Source organism: Cariama cristata, unplaced genomic scaffold (genome assembly GCF_000690535.1).
Source record: "Cariama cristata isolate BGI_N322 unplaced genomic scaffold, ASM69053v1 scaffold13052, whole genome shotgun sequence".
Taxonomy (NCBI): Eukaryota; Metazoa; Chordata; class Aves; order Cariamiformes; family Cariamidae; genus Cariama; species Cariama cristata.
In genome coordinates this window covers 104,452-123,581 of record NW_009604511.1, presented here as the reverse complement: position 1 = coordinate 123,581, position 19,130 = coordinate 104,452, and the positions used below count along the sequence as shown (strand labels likewise).

Here is a 19,130-nt window from a genome sequence, read left to right as displayed (position 1 = left end):
TCCCTGTCTTACCCCAAAAGAAATATATGCTCCTAAGACACTTCCAGCAATAGTTGAGAATCCTGCTGTCATGACTGCATGGAGTTCGGATTTGGTGATGTATGGCAAGTAGGGCCGTACCAGGAGAGGAGACTCTGTCTGGAAGTGAAAAACAAGTACCAAATTAAGAACTTCCTAATAAACCCTCAGAGGTTTATTATGAGTGGCTGCATCACACTTTCTTAGGTGTCTTTGACTAGTTAATCTTAGCGCTAGGTGAGTTCTCTGAATAATAATAGGTTGGAGTTGTTTTATCCCAAGAAGGAAAATTATATCAACATCCATCTTGTCTGAAGACAATTCTTGCTGGTTTGTTGTCTCCCCCAAAGGCCCAAAGAAATTGCCAAGAAATTCTAATCTAATTCTGAGAGAGCCAGGGACAGACACAGGTCTGAGCCACAGGTAAGCCTGTGCATCAAGTGAAACATGCACACCAGCCACCATGGGGAGCTTAAAGCTCCCAGCCCCCCTGGCATGTGTGTGAGCACATCCTGGAGGCGGTGTCATGCAGAGGTACTAGTTTAAATCAAGAAGAAGCAGTGTGATTCACCACTGCTAAATAACTGGTATGCTAATGTCGCTTCTGGGCTTGGATGCTACTTGGTGATCTTTCCACATTGCCTTGAAGGCTAGGAGAGACATTGCTATAGCGTGGGTTTAATGGATTTCCCATTAAAGTGGACTGTTAGACTCTGTCCCATGCTTTTGTGGCTAAGGCCTTGCACAGCCAGCCCTGGATCTTAAGTTTCCTGCATTGTCTGTCTCTCCTGCCTTTGCCTGCCTCATGTGTCCTCTTTTCATCCCATTTGTCTTTTCAGTTGCAAAAAAAACCCCTGAAATTGTTATTTCTTCATAACCTTGCAGTAGTCTGGTACTCCTTTTAAGGGACATCTATCAGCTACACTTACGATTGACTTTCTGTGGGAAAACATATGGTTCCCAAACCACCCCCCCTTGTGCATTGCTGCGGACATATGAATTATACTGGAATTCCATAAATCAGTCACCAGCCCTGCTATACTGCGAGTCCTAGGTTCATATGAAATTATGTGGTTTTTAATACACAGATACTTGCTGAGCAGCAATATTTCACAATATTCAGTAATCCTGTGCTAGCATGTTTTTCTATTCTCCAACTCACCTGTCCCACAAATATGTTACCTGCAGCTACCAAAGACTCGACAGGAGTTGTCCCCATGCAAATCTGCATTATCCAACCAACCTAAAATGATTTAAAAAGGAAAAAAAAAAAACACACACATTGGTCTGCCTATTCCATGCACTTCTTGAATTAATCATGTCAACGTAAGAGTTCTGAGACATCTTACAGTATTTCTTGAGTTAACAATTTCAGCTTCAAGATATGGCACATCCATTTAATAGTAGCATGTTGAAATAAGTCAGAGGAGGAATAATTTAACAGAACTGAGAGTACCCCAGGCTCCCCCTGGGCACTAAATTGTTGAACTAAATTAATCAAAGCAGATAATTTGATGTGTCCTTATTACTTATGTACCTGTCCAAAAGGACTTGGATCATATGATGGGGAAAAAATGTGAAATTTAGATTAAGGCTAAAAATGGCTTGTAGAAATTTTAGCACACTATTTCAGCTAGGTGAGGTTTCTGGTGCTTATATAACAATCCCGTGAATGAGAAGGACCAAGGACTTTTTTAGAGTATCTTCAAATAAGGTTTAACTGCCACCATGCAGGAAGATTTTTTCCCTCTTATAATAAGTTCATTGGGCATTCAGGGCAGGAAGCAGACTTTCTCTGGACTTGCTCTTATCTCAGTGAACACGGGCAGTGGACACAGGACCCGACAGAAACGAATGCTTAGAGCATGACGTAAGGAAACAGCCTCTGGTCTTATTCTGGGGATCTGTGATAGGAAGGTATATGCAATTGCTACTGAAACACTCAGCAGAAGGCAGAAATTCACTGTCTGTGATGTAACCCCATCCTGCACTTCAGGAGCTGGGAGAGGGGCAGGCACAAAGGAAGATTTAAGCAAGTGTGGCATCTGAGGAAGGCTAAAGCTAGCCAGGCAAATCTAACAATTACTATGACATTAGCAATAAAACCAGGTTGGAGGGAGGAAAGTGTGCTATGTGATGCCAGTCAGGATTTTGCAGGGCTAACATTTGGAACTCTTTCCAGGTTAAAAATAAACAGCTACTTTTCATACGTCTGCCCCTGAGCAGCTTGGTCAGGGCCAATGCTACAGTTTGGCTGCATGTGTTCAAGAAGTGTCCCATACTAGGCAAATGAGTATCTATTGGCAACAATTCATACCTTTCGAACGAGCCACTGCATGAATCCAATGTGGTAAAGCATAGACATTACTGTGCTGAAGAAAATGACAATTGGCAGGACCTGATTTGGAGACACAAAATCATTAATACTTTTATACAGTGGTTTTGCTTTCCTTGATTCTTCAGGTCATTTTTGAAAAAGAGGCTCATGTTTTTGGAGATACACTTAAAGATACTGAAAATTCATCACTAAGTTTATACTTATGCTGTAAAATTTTTAACCTTCTAGACTAATTTTTTATATTTGTGCTAGAATTAGCTATTTTTCACGTATCTACATAGTTTTCTAACACGACTGCAGTAGTTTTGAAACTGTCTGGTTTAACATGATATGTATTAATTTACAGCAATGTTTAAGTCAGCTTAAACATTTACTGGGTAATGACATTTACAAAGACTATGATATGTACATCTGTAGACTTCAAAAACTGTCAACAGAAATATATACAATGAAACTGTGCTGTAGAATTCAGAGCTCAACTTCTCTGTGTCTGTGTTTAAAAAACACAGTTTAGACCGTTATGTAAGCAGAAATCGAAGAGATTTTGATTGGGGTTGCAGCTGACCTGATTTCGCAGAATCAAAGGCAGTTTCCTTAGAAAGCCCATATTGTATAGCTGCATTTTAATAACACACTATAGAAAAATCCTCTTTTATTCTGCTCTGTTTATAGCATTGAGTATAATGCCAATGTGGAGTATTCAAGAACTCTGTAACTGTATGCAGACATAGAATTTGCTTAAAAACAAATTCACAGGTGTTTACTTATTAAATACAAGAAGTGAATATAAGTCTTTTTCAGTGGAGGCTGAAGGAAAAATGTTTTCCTTAAACATTTAATTTAAAAGAATTGCATGAATGCCTGACCCACTGTCTGATGGGTTTAAATGTGTTAGGTTTTCATCCTGAATAAAACTAATACCAGTTGACTCTCAAGTATGTTAATACACAGGATCTCAGTATTTCCATGTTAGTATACGACAGGAAGAAAAATCCTCCCCGAAGGTCCAAAATTAGGTAGATAGGCTAGTTACAGTTATAACAGAACTACTAACACTAGGAAGTTTTTTTCTGTGTTCAACTGAGTGCATAATGCATTATAAATAAAAGCAAGGAAAAGAATGAAAAAGAACAAAACACCTTGTTAGTTCACACCTTTTCAGTAAATAGAAGCTGTGCCTTTCCATAGGAGAGTCAGTGCTACAAGCAATTTTGATACAGGTTTGGAAACTTGATTTAGATTATCAGACCCTATCGCTGAAAGCAGAGAGTGCAATTCACAGATATTGTTGTGGTCTTCAACAAGTTATTATGGGGCTGCTTTCTCCAGTTTGATTCTCTGATCCTTTTAGCGATGCTTTAGCGGTGGTCTGCCATACAGTGACAGCAGAAAGTTTAGTTCAGTAAAAGTAACACCTTTCTCCGTTGCCCTTTCTCTCCTGCCATTTCTCCTCCCTGTTCCTAAGTATGGGCTAGTCAAAGGGGCATCTGGCTCCGAGCCAACTCCACACCCTGGCGTAAGTACAGATCGCCAGAATGCGGGTAGCAAAATGGATCTGGAGAAGCAGTGGGCAGACAGGCAAAGGTCAGCTGTCTGTACTGGATGGTTAAAACTGTAAGCAAGTGTCCTCCTGTCTTTCACTTCAAATGGATGAGAAGAGCTCTGAGGTTTGAGAGCTGTGGTTTGGTTTTCGCTGAGGAAGCGAGATGACAATGTTCTGCCTACACTGGGTGACAGCTGGTAACCTTTGGCCTGTTTCTTGTGCACATTCCTCTGACAATACTGCAGATAACTTTAAAAGATGCTTATCCATTTTTGTGGTTGCAGGCATTTCTGGATGAAGCATTCATCTTTATGAAACAGGGAATTTGTTTTCCAGTTGTGACTATTTGTGCCTGATTGCATAAAGAAGTTGGGGACTACTTTACAACTAAACCCTCCCTCCTAAATCCCCAGTGACTTCAAGTGGTACCTGTTATGTCTTCATCAGAAAAGCATAGCAACCATTTAATAGGTAAGTAATTGTAATGATTTGTCATGTCCAGACTAGCTTTTATCAAAGGCATAACGAAATCATGTGGAAAACACAGGCAAAATTATTACTCTAAAATAAGCAGAACATAAATATTGCTACATGCAACACATTGCATTGCAGCAGGTATTCAATTGCATTGTCTGGAAAGACAAACATAATGAAAAGCAGTTAACATGAAATAACTAGTTCAACTGAAAAAAACCAGAACTCTGTTACAGAAAGTCTCCCCACGGTGTTAATACACTGAAGTGTTAAGTCAGTGCTTTTGAAACTTGGGAGAGAGGAGAGAATAGCTTCAGGAAAACTCCTTCTATCCCATGTCCATATGCAGTGGCCACCTCCCCTCCACCAGATCCAAGAGGAGCTTCGCCTTCGCGCTGCGCCCACGTGGCATTGCACATTGCGGATGGGACAAGAGCGGGAAAACTGATGCAGGCAAATCTTCTTCCGCTTCCGATCCTCTCCGTCCCCCTCTTTGCAGTGCCAAAACCAGGGGAGTAGGTGGCACAGGACCAATAACGTTGGAGGGCTCCCTCTGAGAGTCTTCGGCTTTGGGTAGCAGGGCGTGCCTGTCTGGGCAATACCTCGATGACAAAGAGCTGTGCAGGGGCATGGGAAAGGGATGGGAAAGCTCTGGTGGTGCTCCAGGGTCAGGCACCTGGCAAAGCACCCAACAGGTGAAGGGAGCTGGGGCTAGGAGCAAGTCTGGGGAGGGTGGAAGGAGCCCAGCCTTGCTGGAGCTGTGGGTACAGGATCTGGGGAAGTGAGGAGGGGAACAGGTCATGCAAACCTTTGTGTTTGAGGAGGGGTCTGGAGGGCTAAGAGACTGGCAGGGACAGGCACATGCAGGTGGAGGCAGGACTGTTAGGAAAAAAGGAAGCATGGGGATGATCCAAGGAGTCTGAGAACAGCTTCTCTCCCTAACCATGGGGCTGTCGCACACCCTGTGTGTAGGAATATCTGCACAGCAGGGGGAGGTCACGGTGAAACATCAGATCTACCTGGCTGTGTTTCCTTTGTTGGTTAAATGTGAAATGTATTTGGAAATAAAAGGTCAAGAGTCCCCTTTCTTCTTTTCAAAAAACCATGCACTGGTTGCATGAAATTGCTTATAAGGAACAAAAAGCTCTTCAAACTCATTCTTCTGCCTCATGGACTCCCAGTTCCCTCTTCCTGCTGTAGTGCCCTTATTCTCTGAGAGCAAGACTCTGCCTCAAAGGTGTGGGCACTCTGAACAGGTGGTGACAAAGAGACTGTCTCCAACTTGCTTCTGACATTAAAAAATTTACTAGTTTAATTTGGATATACACACATCATTACAGCCTGTAGGTGGAGACAGTTATCAACTCTGAGAAACGTGGGGAGAGAACTGCAAAATAAGGTATGACACGGAAGTCAGTCGGACCTCAGCTGTAGCAGAAGCCTACTCCTCAAAAAGGGCTGGAGTGTTTCCACATGGCAGAGTGGACGGGTCCTGCAGTGTAATCACAGCTGCATGGTTAAACTATTAGAATTATATTTTTCTCTGTGGACAAACTTGTGTGGATGTTTAGTCTCCAATATGTATAGCTCCTGATACCTACTACCTACCTTTAAATAGTCGAGTTTTAACAGATAAATAAATTTAACAAGCACTCTCAAAAATCCCAAAACATTTCAATGGAGATTTGGTATCAAAGCGCTCTTTAGAATTACATTTATGTGGCCTACAAACGTTGCAGTTAGTGCTTTCTATAATAAAACTTCTAAGAAAATAAATTCTTTAATTGGTATTTTTTATAAACTGGATTATTTCATATTTATTATAAATTCTGCAGTATGCCTTGACCTTACTAAAGAGCTACTTTCCTGATCATGCTTGTTGCCTATGCTACATGCAGGGCAGGTAGTTGAAATCGTTGGATATTCACAACTCCTCTCCCATTTGTGCCTTGATGTTCAGCTTTTTCCTTATGTTCCTTTAAAGGAGAAGTTGCTATTGATGCTTAAGGAACATCCTGGTTTCAGACACTCCTAAAGCCTGACCTTCAAAGCAAAGCCTTTCTCAGGGCACCATAATCCTTCTAGCATAGAAAGGAAGCTACTGATGTAACAGAAGTCTCATTTCCTGCTTGCTTAAGCAAACTTTGCCTTTCACAGCCAATAGAATAGATGACTTAGTACTACAAGGTTTTTCCAACTACTTCAGTACTTGGGTGTGCTTGTTTATGTGGGCAAATGTTTTTTTCAGAACTCTGAAACTCTGCATCTGCATACACAAGTATGCATTTAAAATAACCCAGTTTATGCATGCAAATGTATGTATTTATGACTAATTAGTGCTTCTAAGACTATGCACTCAAAGGCTGTAGTAGGATTGGTCAGAACACCCGGAGGGTGCATGCAAGGGATGTGTCTGCTCCGGTAACTGTGTTGATCTAAGCTAGCAGAAAACTGAGGTGTCATCTAAGTTAGCAGAAAACAGGTGTCCCTGCATACTGCTAAACATGCAATATGGATATAATTGGGGTCCAACGGTTTTCTGTGAAGACATACCCTGTCACTTCTCTACTCTCTCTCAAGAGCTGATCTGAGATTGAGACATTTCTTTTTCAGAGGGTGCTTTGAAACATCTTGGGGCAAGATTTGGACAGCTCATTGCTACATGCAAACCTCATAAAATATCTGAAAGACACAAAAAAGCACTCTTCACCATCTTAATCTCTAAATAAATGACAAGTGTTTCAAGAGAGAATAGGCTGGCTGTCACTCACTGATGTTGGAAGAGAGAAATCTCTTTCTACAGGAGAAGCAGATGGAACATATTTTGCTGTTGCACTTGACTGCCACTCTGTTTACCATATATATTCCTATACCAAGTCATATGCAGCTATGAAAATCAAGTCATGGGGTTTTACTCTCTTGTTTTTCAGTGTGAAAATAACTTACTTGTCCCTGTCATCCTCTTCTAAAAATTCCATGTCTTTTGATGGCTTATCCCATAGATTAAGACTGATGGATGTGTGCATACACAGAAGCAAACTTATGACTGTCTGGTCCCTAGTTATGGCTTTAGTCAGCAGAGTATTTTGCAGCACCACTGAGTCATTAAAAAATCACCTTGAAAAAAACGTATTGATAAGGCATTGTGGAAAAACACAGGAAAAATAGCATTAGGGGTGGGAATTAAACCATTTCACCCCTAAAATATCTAAATGCGAACGCAAATTGTTATTTGAGTCCTCAATAGAGTAAAGGTGAGACTGGAAAGTGAAACAAAAGGTATAAAAATACTGCAACTAAAAAATAAATTCTATTTCTTCCTGAAATGCTTCATTTTTTCGTCCTCTAAGATGTTCTAACTATTCTCTGTAGCAGCACATTTTACAGGTAGCAACCTCTTTCTTAAATAATGAAAGAGCTGTGAAGAATATCCAGATCGGAGTATCACCTCCCAAAAAAAAAGAAGATAAGGTGTGTAAGCTCCCAGTCAGGTGTCTGAAATACCAGACAGAAGAATGGTCTCTGAGAAAGTCCTGATACATTTCTGCTGGTTGGTTGGTTTGTTTTGGGTTTTTTTGCTTTATATGTTCTTGATTCCAGCCTAAGCAGGTATTATGGCATGGGATACATGTGGGAGCAAAACCAGACAGGATGCTGGTGCAGGTTAGAGAGCTCAGAGCATGTATGCTGTATTCCAGCAGTTTCCTAAGAAAGTCTCCTAACGGACAGCTGGGAAATCTCCCTGGGATCTTATTAATGTTATAGTAATGTAATGTAATTCTTCCTGCTTAGGCATGGGCAGCTTCTGCCTCTTCTACCTGGTCTAAGTATACATCTAGGCTTCCCACTTCTACAGGGGCAATGTCTGCAGGGCAGTGGTCTTCAGCACTTCAGGACAGAACAGTATAGCATCGTATAGCACCTTCACTTATGGAGAGATGGGGAAGATAGGTTAAAGGTAGTATTTCTTTCAGTGACCTGCTAGGAGCCTTTTAAGGTATTCCTTGTAGAAATATAACCCAAAGTTTTGTCTGCTTGTAATATATGTTGTTATAATTAGACTAAATAAATGTAACCTAACTCAGTGTATGGCGGTAAATGAAGGGCTTTATGTGGCATTCCCAAATTTTCTATTCGGAGTGTCACATGGCAAGGAATAGTTTACCTCTTAGCTGATTTCTCTGGTGACTGCACAGGTATGAAGACATACAATGATTTTATTTCCCAGCCATACTGTTCCTTTTTCTGTTTTCTATCGGCCACATATGGTATATGTAAAACCTGTCTTACCTTAAAAGCAAAGAAGTGATCCATGTATTTCTCACCGAACACAAACTTAGCACCTGTGTCAGAGTACTCCAGAAAAGTCTAGGGACAGAAAGCACAGAAAGTTAGCCATAAGCTCTGGGTCCGTGCCAAAAAAACTAAGCAAATATTGCTATTTGTCTTGCAGAGATCTGGTGAGGTCCAATGAGCTTGTGCTCTGCTCTGTATGGGTCCAGGCTTCACTGACTGTGTCAGGCTGAACCACGGGTCTTTTCTCTGCTCTGTCAAGAGCACAGGTTGCTTCAGAATATGTAGATAAACAGCAAGGCATAGGGCACGCTTTCCTGCAGTACTCAACATGATGAAGGCCATAAGCCATACTAAAAGAAGAATTTTTTTTTTAATCCTGATACTGTGGTGCATTTCTATACTCCCTCTCATGCAAATCAGTAAAATAAATGATACAGTTTAAAATGCAGATTTAATGGCTAATGTAATGAGTTTTGAAAGGAATAGCCGAAAGCTAGTTTAAAACAATTTTCTACTTTTTAATTCTGATATGGTGTTGCATTTTTATACTCCTGATACCAACACATGCAATTAATGATACAGTGTAAAATGGAGATGTGATAGCTAGAGCAATGAATTATGACAGGAGTGACCATAAGCCATACGGAGCTAACGTAAGGGGGCACCAGACCCGCTTCAGTTGGAGACGAAAGGGGAGACTGAGAACCTGGTGACAAAACCCAGATGACTCCCACTGCGTGCAGATTAGCAGCCAGACAGACGTCAGACCTGTGCCTTCACTCCCGTGCAGAGACAGTACATTCTGCACTGCTTTGTTTTAAATACGCTTAATTATCTGTACTGTGAAGAACAGCTGTGTGAATAGTATCCCTGGGGTGAAAAGTCCGAATGTCCTTCAGTGGGTACTCTCTGATCTACGTTTTGAATTTCTCTTATTTATTACTTCGCAGTAATGAACTTTTAAAAAAAACTTAGTAACTGTAGACTGCCATCAGGAGCACCTATGGAGAGATCCTGTCTCTTTCTAGAGATTGTTCGCTGATCACGGCTGTGTATTTTGCCACCTGTAGTTGAATTGATTTTCTTATGTCATGAGAACTATGAAATGGCCCTGGGGCCAGGACTATGGCTACTCTGAAGACAGCAGTGGTTCTGCCTTGCTAAATTCCAAGGTTTTTCAGCGTATCAGGTTTATTGCAAGGATGCTTTGGAGTTGGGTCAGGTCTAAGAGTTTCTCTGAGTGCGCTGTCACAGCAGCAGTTTTGTGTTTGGAGGGTGCAAGTTATAATTTCAGCCCAAGGACAGTATAGCAACAGAGTCACTCTGGCCATTACTCACAAGCCTGTCCCGCATGGTCTTGTATTAACTGCACTAAAAAGAAATGAGAAGGCTGAATTCATGAAGTCAATTACCTTTCTGAGAACTCAGTTTTTCTCAAGAGGGAGAAACATCCAGGGGCAAACAGACCCTTGAACTGCCTGGCCGTTATCTAAGAGTCTCAAGACAGAAAAGGATATAAAAAATAAATTTTTTGCCCAGTAGCTTACCTGGATCTGAACGCCTATCCAGTTAAACACATCAAATCCCACTTTGGTCCTCAGAATAAGAAGCCCAAGAATAAACTGCATTCCTATTCCTGAAAATACTGGTCTCCAAGCAACCTAGATGAACAGAAAAATAAAGAAACTACTTGTTATTTAAATAAATAATTTACTTTAGATGTTTGTTAAAATAACGTAAGGGGATTGTGTGACTATACTGCAGGATAGGAACAGCTGCCAAATCAGGTTGTAGGGTACTTGAAGTGTGAATCACCTCTCCTAATTTGAGAGCTCTGCAATGCGGATGTCTCCATCTGAGCTGGGTGCTGAAAGCCTGGCTAGGTAAGTGTGGACATGCCCACTGCACCATCACAGACTGCAAGTAATGAAGTAGTAGGAAAAGGAGAGAGAGTTCTTCCTGTGCCACAGCTTATAGGTAAAATAGACAAACATGAAGGCAGCAGGCATGAATATTTATTTTTTTAAAAATACTGAAATGGAAACATCAAAAAAAAGTAACCAAGCATGCAGATTCTTCACATATCTGGACTGGGAATAAGGAGATTTTGCTACAGGTTTTTTTGTGTGCTTGGGCAATGTCAACTCTGTTTCTGTTTCCCAGCTTTAAAGAGCTTTGACACTTGAGAACTACTCGCAGTTAGATACTGCGATTCATATAACATAAAGGCAGTTGTAGGAAAAACTGTGGCTGCCTGTGACCAGTCCCTCTTCACTACACTGCAGATTTCTGCCCTGCTGCCTCAGAAAACATCTGTTTTGTGAAAATGGAACCTGATTATTTGCAAGGCAAAAAGCTGAGATGGCACTCTCTGATTTAATCAGATGGTATTTGAATAACACAAGCCCATTAGGTGTAAAGAGGACCCATGGGAAAGCACAAAGCATGTGGAGTACATGAGTTTTCACCTCAGTTGGAGACAGTAGTAGTTGCAGAGAATGGGGAGCGGCAGGTCCATTAGTCCCTACTGAGGGGACTTTTCTGTTAAGAAAGTCTCAGCACTGACGCAGGCGTGATGAAAACGTGTTGGTGAAACTTGGTGAACTGGACAACAGATTAATATATGACTGATGAAAGCATGCACTGTATACTAGGCGTGCACACAGAGGTAAAAGCTGAGGTGGGAGTTCTAGTGGCTGAAGTAACCCCTTTGTAATATCACAGCAGTACAGAGTGGACATCTCAGCTGGAAAATTAAAATAAAAGGCATTGACAAGCCAAGTGGGTTAGTGAAAAATGAGGACGTCAGCTTGGCCTTGACTGCTGCATTTGCAGTGGGAATCAAACTTGTGAGGGATTAAGAGCTACATGGGAAGCACGTCTCCAGTTCCATGCGATTTGTGTTGATGTGATGACAGTGTCCTCAAATAAGTGCCTGTGATGTCCTGAGGACTGTGGTGAGCCTCCTGTGGGTGGAAAGTGTGGAGCAGGCCTGCCTCAGTTTGCACTGATGCTCCAGGAGCAAATGTGTTCCAATCTGCATCAGGGCTGGAACAAAGGATGGGCAGTGGTCCCCCAAAATAGTGAGAGCTAGATGCTGGTACAGTCCCACACATTCTCCCCAAGATGTCAGAGAAAAATTACTTTCCTCAGAAATGAAATACATCACCAGGTTTTGGCAAGCCTAAACTCTCATTCATGGGTTTTCAGCTACTCTTACTGAACTTGGTGCTAGGGTAGGGGATTAGCTTTTGAGACATTGAACAAAAAACCCCCAAAAGATCCAACATGGACTAAATACTTACTCTGGTTGGATATTTGGAAAAGATAAACATCATGAGAACATACATCACAAGCCCACCAAAGGAGATCAGCTGGTGGGATCCCCGTTTTGCTGTGTCAAAGGCGAGCCAGCAGATGATGGTTATAATAAGGGCTGCACACAACACCCTAGGAAAAAAAAAAAAAGGTGTCAAGCATGACATCCTGAAGAAGACGAGATATTCCTTCCCCTCCCCACAACATTTGCATCTCTGTCTGTGAATGAACTCTCTAAGCAATGTATTAAGCTGAAACATGTAGCTCTACACAAGCAGGAACCTGTCGTTGCTGACGCAACTCTGACAACAACATCCCTTGGTGACACCCAGAAGAAATGTCCTCCAAGCATGTCCCCAAAGTCAGAACATGGGGGAAACCCAATAACGCATGAGTGACTCTTGTCTGGGTGTTACTTCTATTAAATGAAGTTAAGAAAACATCCTCCTGTTTCACTTATCCTCCTTTTCCTTTCCTGTCTTCTTTATTGAAACTTTTCTCAGCTCTGGCCAAGATAGGCTGTGGTTTTTATAAACTACACTGTGCCGTTTAACTGGTGAGCCAATGAAACACACACTATTGGGGAGCGAGTTATAAACTGCTTACTTCTTTGTAACCAGCTGTAATCTGTTTAGAAAAATCTTTTAATCACAAAAGAAAAAACTTTTAATCACAACAGTTTTAGCTGTCTCAGAAACAATGACAAGAGCCATGTGTACATCTGTGTTCAGTGTTTCTGTGGTCCCCACTACCACAGAACTGTGTTCAGCTTGTATACTGAAGGTAATTATCACAACAACAGCCTGAGAGGCAAGGAAATACATCAACCCATTTAGAGAGGGGAAAACTAAACATAGAATCAGTACTCTCATGTTACATGTGTCTATCAGTCGTTTAGCTTCTGCTGATTTCAGTGGTACCTAGATACCTAAACTCCATTTCTAGACCTGGATCAAAACCATTGCTGGCCAACTCCACAAAATGGCTTGGCACTGCAATGCTAAAGAACACTTTCTATGCCTGAAAGACCTTCTGTCTCTTGGAGGAATCTGTGACCTACATTAAATATTTAATCTGTGGTATGTACAATTTAAGGATTGCAGCCCAGGTAATAAAGCACTTATTGCCCCGGTTTGTTCCATCTCCTCAGCAGGGATCTCCTATTCTGTTTGCTCCTTCCCCCAAAGAGGCTGCCAGATTGTCTAATGGAGGTGCCTGTGTGTGATTGCTCTCTAATGTGGCTACTGAGCAGAAGGACCACAATCTTTACAGTGTCTTTCTTAGAAATTTCTACTCCCATGGTAAAAACATTTCAAAAACTTAAGAATAAGTTGGGACATTTTCCTGAAACCAGAATGACCCCTACTTAGAGCTCTTCCTCTTTCAGATAGAAGGAAATCCAGCTGAGATAGAAGGCAGCTGGCCAATTTCCTTTTCCTTTTTAATGAGATTTCATTTGGTCTTTTCTTTGGTCTACAAGCCTCCTTTGGCTCCACATTTTCCCAGGAATAACTTAGATATTCCCAATAACTGCTCAGGAATACTTGGAATAAGCATCTACCAGATGTAACTATCTACCATTTATCTGCTAGATGAATGTCTACCATCCCAAATAAGGTTGTATGATCTTATTATGACACTAAATTTGCCTGGCATGTTTTGATTCCTGAAGGTAAAGCAAAAATTGCTATGGGGATATGTGAACAAGTAGTGTCTAGATAACACACTTCCGTCTTTAGCAGTTTGCATACGTTAGAGTTATAGTTTTTATGAATCTCACAGTTTTCTGAAGAAGTGACAATGAGGCACTTTCTGGCTTGCAGAATGAATGCAGAAGGCTACAACACATCTGAACTTCTGTGAACATGTTCTCCTGCAACCACAAACTTGTTCTATCTCAATTTGAGGAATTTTCTAATACTTTTTGTCAAGATTTTTCATACCTAGCTACTGTACTGCAATCTTAAAGGTGTGCCTGACATCTATAAACTGGAAAACATTGAAGTATTCTGAATTATTCTGTATGTATTCTTTGATCTTACTGCAATTTGTATGGTTGATCCATGTCCCTGTGCTTATGGGGTGTAAGTTAAAATAAAGCTATAGGGGTAAATTGACTAATGCTTTGTCCTTGTGCATAAATAGGAAATAATTAATATTTACCATTTCATCCAAAACCACTGTTTCTCCAGATAGCTTCTTGCAGGGGAAAAGAATGCAGCAATTCTGTCTTCATACTTAGCTATTAAAAAATCCCAGCAGATGAAGAAGATGACTAGGACAGTGATGATAAAGAGTGGAAAGGCTCTCGAAAAATTCAAACTGCAGGCTGCAATAAGTACTGCCAAGTATGCTGTCACAGAAGCAAGAATACATGTCAGTTAGGTTGGTCTTTTTAAAAACAGAATTTTAATCTAAATTTAAAGGACATGGTTAAAGTCAGGCCTGTGTTTATCTTTTAAGCGCTTTTCTGACTCTTAGCCTAAACACTGAAAACTTTTGTTTTCATAGATAGCATTGTTACTTATGATATTCTCATTGATATGAAAGGCGGTTTTCATTGTGTCGTAGCAGGTTATATGCTTTGGCCAAGACTGTTAGAGTCATTAAGCATTGGAATGGGCTCCCCAGGGAGGTAGTGGAGTCACCATCCCTGGAGGTGTTCAAAAAACATTTAGATGTGGCGCTTCAAGATATGGGTTAGTGGGTTTAGCGGGCATGGTGGCATCAGGTATACGGTTGGACTTGATGATCTCTGAAGTCTCTTTCAACCATAATGATTCTATGATTCTAAGTGATTTGTCATTTGGCAGGTTCATTGCGAATACGTGCCGGCCAATGAAATGTTCAGTTCTTGTAAATAATCATCTGATTTTGTCTATGGCAAATAAAGGAGAACTACTGATTTTTGTAAGGCAAGTTGTTTTTTACGGAATTAACATATGAAACCCCAACATATCCTTAGAACTCACTTGCTTTCCTCAGCCAGGATATGTCTGTACTATGACAAAGCAAGAAGAGCTGATGCTAGGAGGGCAGGATATTCACCATGCAAGCGGCCCTTTTATAGCCATTTTATGGTATGCTAATGCCTATCACATAGACATATTTTAGGGCTATGTGTTCTCAGTGTTCAAATAGGAGGATCTCAAAAAGAAATTTAGTGAAGTGGAAGGAAACCAACCAACCTACCAGCGAATTAGGAAAGGGACAAAAAAGAATAACTGAATGACTTTGCAGTGCATGCTGACTCAAAATACATTTCCTCTAGCAAACATTTGCTGCAGACATCAAGTGATAAGGGTCAGAATAGAAAACTTTCATTTCTAGCCTGCTCACTTAAGTTCAGTCCAAGTTGATGGCTGAGTCTTTTTAATGTGATTTCATGGTTTTGGGCAAGTTCCTAAAACTGTAATTTAATGGGCCTTTTGGAGGGGCCTGGTAATGGAGTAGACACAAAGACTGAACCACCCTTTTATCCCAAATGTAATTGCTAGTCAGAGTTGAAACATGCTGGAGGAGCAGTGTAGCAAGATCTGTGCTTTTGTTAAATTTCGGAATGAGCAGAGGTTCTGCGATCTGGAGCTTAGTCTGTGCCTAAACTCACCTTCACCTCCGTTCAAATGCATTCTTCAAGACAGTCAAGAGTTTTTGTGTCAGGAAGAACACAGCAGAATCTATAATTTCATATAGGTAAATAAATAAGACTTCAACAATCCTGGGTGTAATATACTGTACCTGTTATTAAAATTCCGTAGACCACATAGTGAATTCTGGTTTTATGTTTCTTGCAAAATTCATAGACTTTATCATATTTCTTTTCTAAATACCTGGGAAAATGAAAAAAAAACAAACAGAACAGAAACTTAAGCTGTAGATACAAAAGAAGAGTAATTTGCACAGGAAGATCAGGTTAAATTGATCAAAATTTCTCAACTGGAGTATGCTGCACTTGGTAAGGATTAGATTTGGATCCCAAAGTGCAAAAGAAAATCATGCTGACATCTGCAGAGCTTTTGGGAGGTGAATTCTTTAGTTTGATGTTGGACAAGTGAAAAAGAAGATCTGGCAGGTATCTAACGGGCCAATCTGTCAACTATCTAATGGACCAAGGTTAGCAGGCCAGTTCTGCTAGCCTCTGAAGTACAGCTCTTCTATGAGGAGGTCTGTTAGCAAGGCTAGTGCAAACTGGGTAAGTAGTTAAAGACTCAGTGCCCATTACTAGACTCACAAAGATTAATACAGCCAGCTCAGCATTGCTATGTGGAGCAGTAATGTTGCTATAGTTGTGAAGGCCTAAGGCTGCATTTGTGTGCATAAAATAACCAATATCCATCTAAAACCTTATTACAGTGTGCATAGATGTTCCTGGATATTTGAAAATGTGGTTGTTACTTACATTAACTTTTCATCTAATACTCATCAGTTCATGGAAGCTAAAATGCCTTGTTATATTTGAGTGTCCAATTCTAGTATCTGTTCTTCCAAGTATAATATACTTCACTTTTATTCTTTTCTCATCTCACTAAGGGTAACACAGAGTCATTTCATGAGAGGTGCTGAAATTTAGGGAAATAGCATTTAAGGGAGTTAATTCAACACAGATTTCCAATGTTAAGTACGCCAGTGATGAGGACGTACTTCAGTTACAAAAGCTATAGCTAAATAAACACCCTCATATTGTGCAAGCTGAAAAAGAAACCATAGCTATAACTCTTGTCTCTCTAAAGCAATGCCTCACACCCTATAGTCTATAAAGGCAACATTATACTTAAGAGATGCTAATTATCCAGACTGTACTCGTTTGGAAACTAGATGCAGCTTGAGTTGGACGCACACCAAAATTCAGCATGAATACCCTTCTTTTCTACACTAAAAGAAATTGATTAATTTAAAAGAAATTTGAGAAACAAAGAATATTAACTTAATTCATATCAGTACTCAGAACCGCAGAGCAAGAACATACTCCTTCACCAGTATAAAGAGGAACAGGGTCTCTGAGAAATCTTGATCGCTTTTGATATTTCAGTTTCAGTTCTGGTAATGCCTGTGGCCTCGCAAATCATGGCCCTTTTTTTTTTGTACTTGTAAGAACATTAGGTTATCTACCCAATCTGAGCAGAGAGATTAGATGTAACAGGAAAAGAAAGAAAAAGAGAAATGAGAGACAGATGCATGAATAAGTCAGAGTTAGATTATCAAATTTATAGTTCATCCATCAAACAAAAAAGGAAAAAATATTATCCACTATCTTTTACTGCTACTTATGAGTCCTTTGGGATTTAAAATTGTTATTTTAAGATCACAATTCCTTGTAATCTCTTCTTTGCTGTAACATCTCTCTCTCTTGTTATTTTAATTTAAGTGGTTATCATTTTAGTAGCCAGATATCTTAATTGTTTAGGCATATATGTCATAAATATGCAGCTCTGTTCTGAAAGGTGGCAGAAAAAAAAATCTTCCTTATGAAATCTGGTTAATTTACTATGGAAACATTATTTTCTGAAAGCTGATTCTATATGACTTTCAGATAACCAAAGATTTTGAAAAATCAGATATCACTTAAGACCTTTTAAAGGAGAACTTTAATGTGAAATATTTGTATATGCCAAAACTATTCTTGCTTGCATTTTGCAACTTAGATCTCCTTTTTCTGGTCTGCCTGTAGTCTATAAGTGAATGTTAACACCTTGCACATGTAGTGAATCCTTATTATCAACAGACTGAGTTTTCAAAGGGGTTGTGTCTTAGACCACAGGCTATTCAGTACTACCCTTTGAAAGAAATCGATGGACACATTCAAAATGGAGGCTCACTTTGTGAATGCCACTTTTGAGCAGATACAAGGAAGACATTAGATCACATTAGTGCCTGCTTTTAGGAGCTATACAAAAAATAACTTGGTAGAGATACCATTGCCCTTGTCAGATGCTCAACATAAAAATAAACCTAGACAAAGTACAAAACCAAGTACAAAACCGGAGAGCACAGAACAAGCCATAGCCTGAATGTTATCAGAATAAAGCAAAGTGCTCTTCAGGTCCCAGCCTACAAGGAGTTTTCACTGCCCGAAGCAATGGTACCTGCTGCTGATGGAAGCACAAGGGGACCTCAGGAACAGTAAGCCCTGTGAATTAAACCTTATTTATCCCTCAGCTCTCCGTGGGGGTACAAATAAACAAGAATGAATGAAAAACATACAGGCTTCCTCTCTGCCCCAACTCTGTGCAGAGATGCCTCTTGTTGAGTGACTCCTGTGGGCCCAGGCTTGAGTGGGAGAGACCCCACTAACCTTGTACAGCCATTTGCATGCCAACACTTGCCTGTGCAGTTAGCTCACTTCTGGGTAAAGGTGGATACCTGCCACTGGAGACGCTTATCAAAACTGGATGTTTATCTATCAAGCCTCAGCTCTTCTTTTTGCTAGACGGGACTCTAAATGTTTTAAACAAGAAAGTGTTTCATGTTATGTACTGCTAAAGGAATGACAAATCTCTAGAGAACATAGAAGAGAAACGAGAGAATGTTTAAGTGACTTATAAATGCTTTTGCTAGAATTTTGAAGCAGTATTTTAATACAATGCCATCAGCAAACCTGATCATATTAACAATTTTTTACGTTCTGTACATACAACTTGAAAGCATCACTAAAATCTTCACAACTATTTTTGTATATACAACTCGAAAGCATAATTAAAAACTTCACAACTCTTTCTGTATATAAATGTATTGTTTGTACAGGCATGAGATCCTTCCAAGTAGTCCAATTTGGGTAAGACAAACTCCTATTTGAGATACACAGTAAGTGAGCTGCTAGAATCTGCTGACAGAAAGACAGATTCAAAGCTGAGTCATAGAAATCAAGAGAAAAGTACAGTATAATTTCTGTGAAGGTTTGTATGAAGATTCAATATGACAGAAAAATACTAAGACATTAAAATATAATTTTAAGTATTACATTATAATTTTTTTAATGTCTGATACAGAGTTTGTAGTTTTCACCAAAACCCCTAATCCTCAAGTAAAATCTAGATGTGTGCTTTCTCTGTGTGGTCACTTGGCATCAGTGCTAAGAAGTGTAAAAATTCTGCTCCACCAAAATGTTGTGGTTTTTTACAGCTATTCTATTCTCATTTTGGACTG

General features: G+C 40.1%; 1 protein-coding gene across 1 annotated transcript in view; it reads right to left on the bottom strand.

The window, feature by feature from the left end:
• Positions 1-19,130, bottom strand: part of SLC28A3 (solute carrier family 28 (concentrative nucleoside transporter), member 3) — a 43,146-nt gene that overhangs the window by 11,659 nt on the left and 12,357 nt on the right. The window contains exons 4-11 of the mRNA XM_009695661.1: positions 15,726-15,817; positions 14,151-14,340; positions 11,975-12,119; positions 10,217-10,330; positions 8,664-8,741; positions 2,336-2,416; positions 1,181-1,261; positions 13-138 (exon numbers count right to left, since the gene is read on the bottom strand). Of these exons, the coding sequence (XP_009693963.1) occupies positions 13-138; positions 1,181-1,261; positions 2,336-2,416; positions 8,664-8,741; positions 10,217-10,330; positions 11,975-12,119; positions 14,151-14,340; positions 15,726-15,817 (907 nt within the window). The remainder of the gene's footprint in view (positions 1-12; positions 139-1,180; positions 1,262-2,335; positions 2,417-8,663; positions 8,742-10,216; positions 10,331-11,974; positions 12,120-14,150; positions 14,341-15,725; positions 15,818-19,130) is intronic.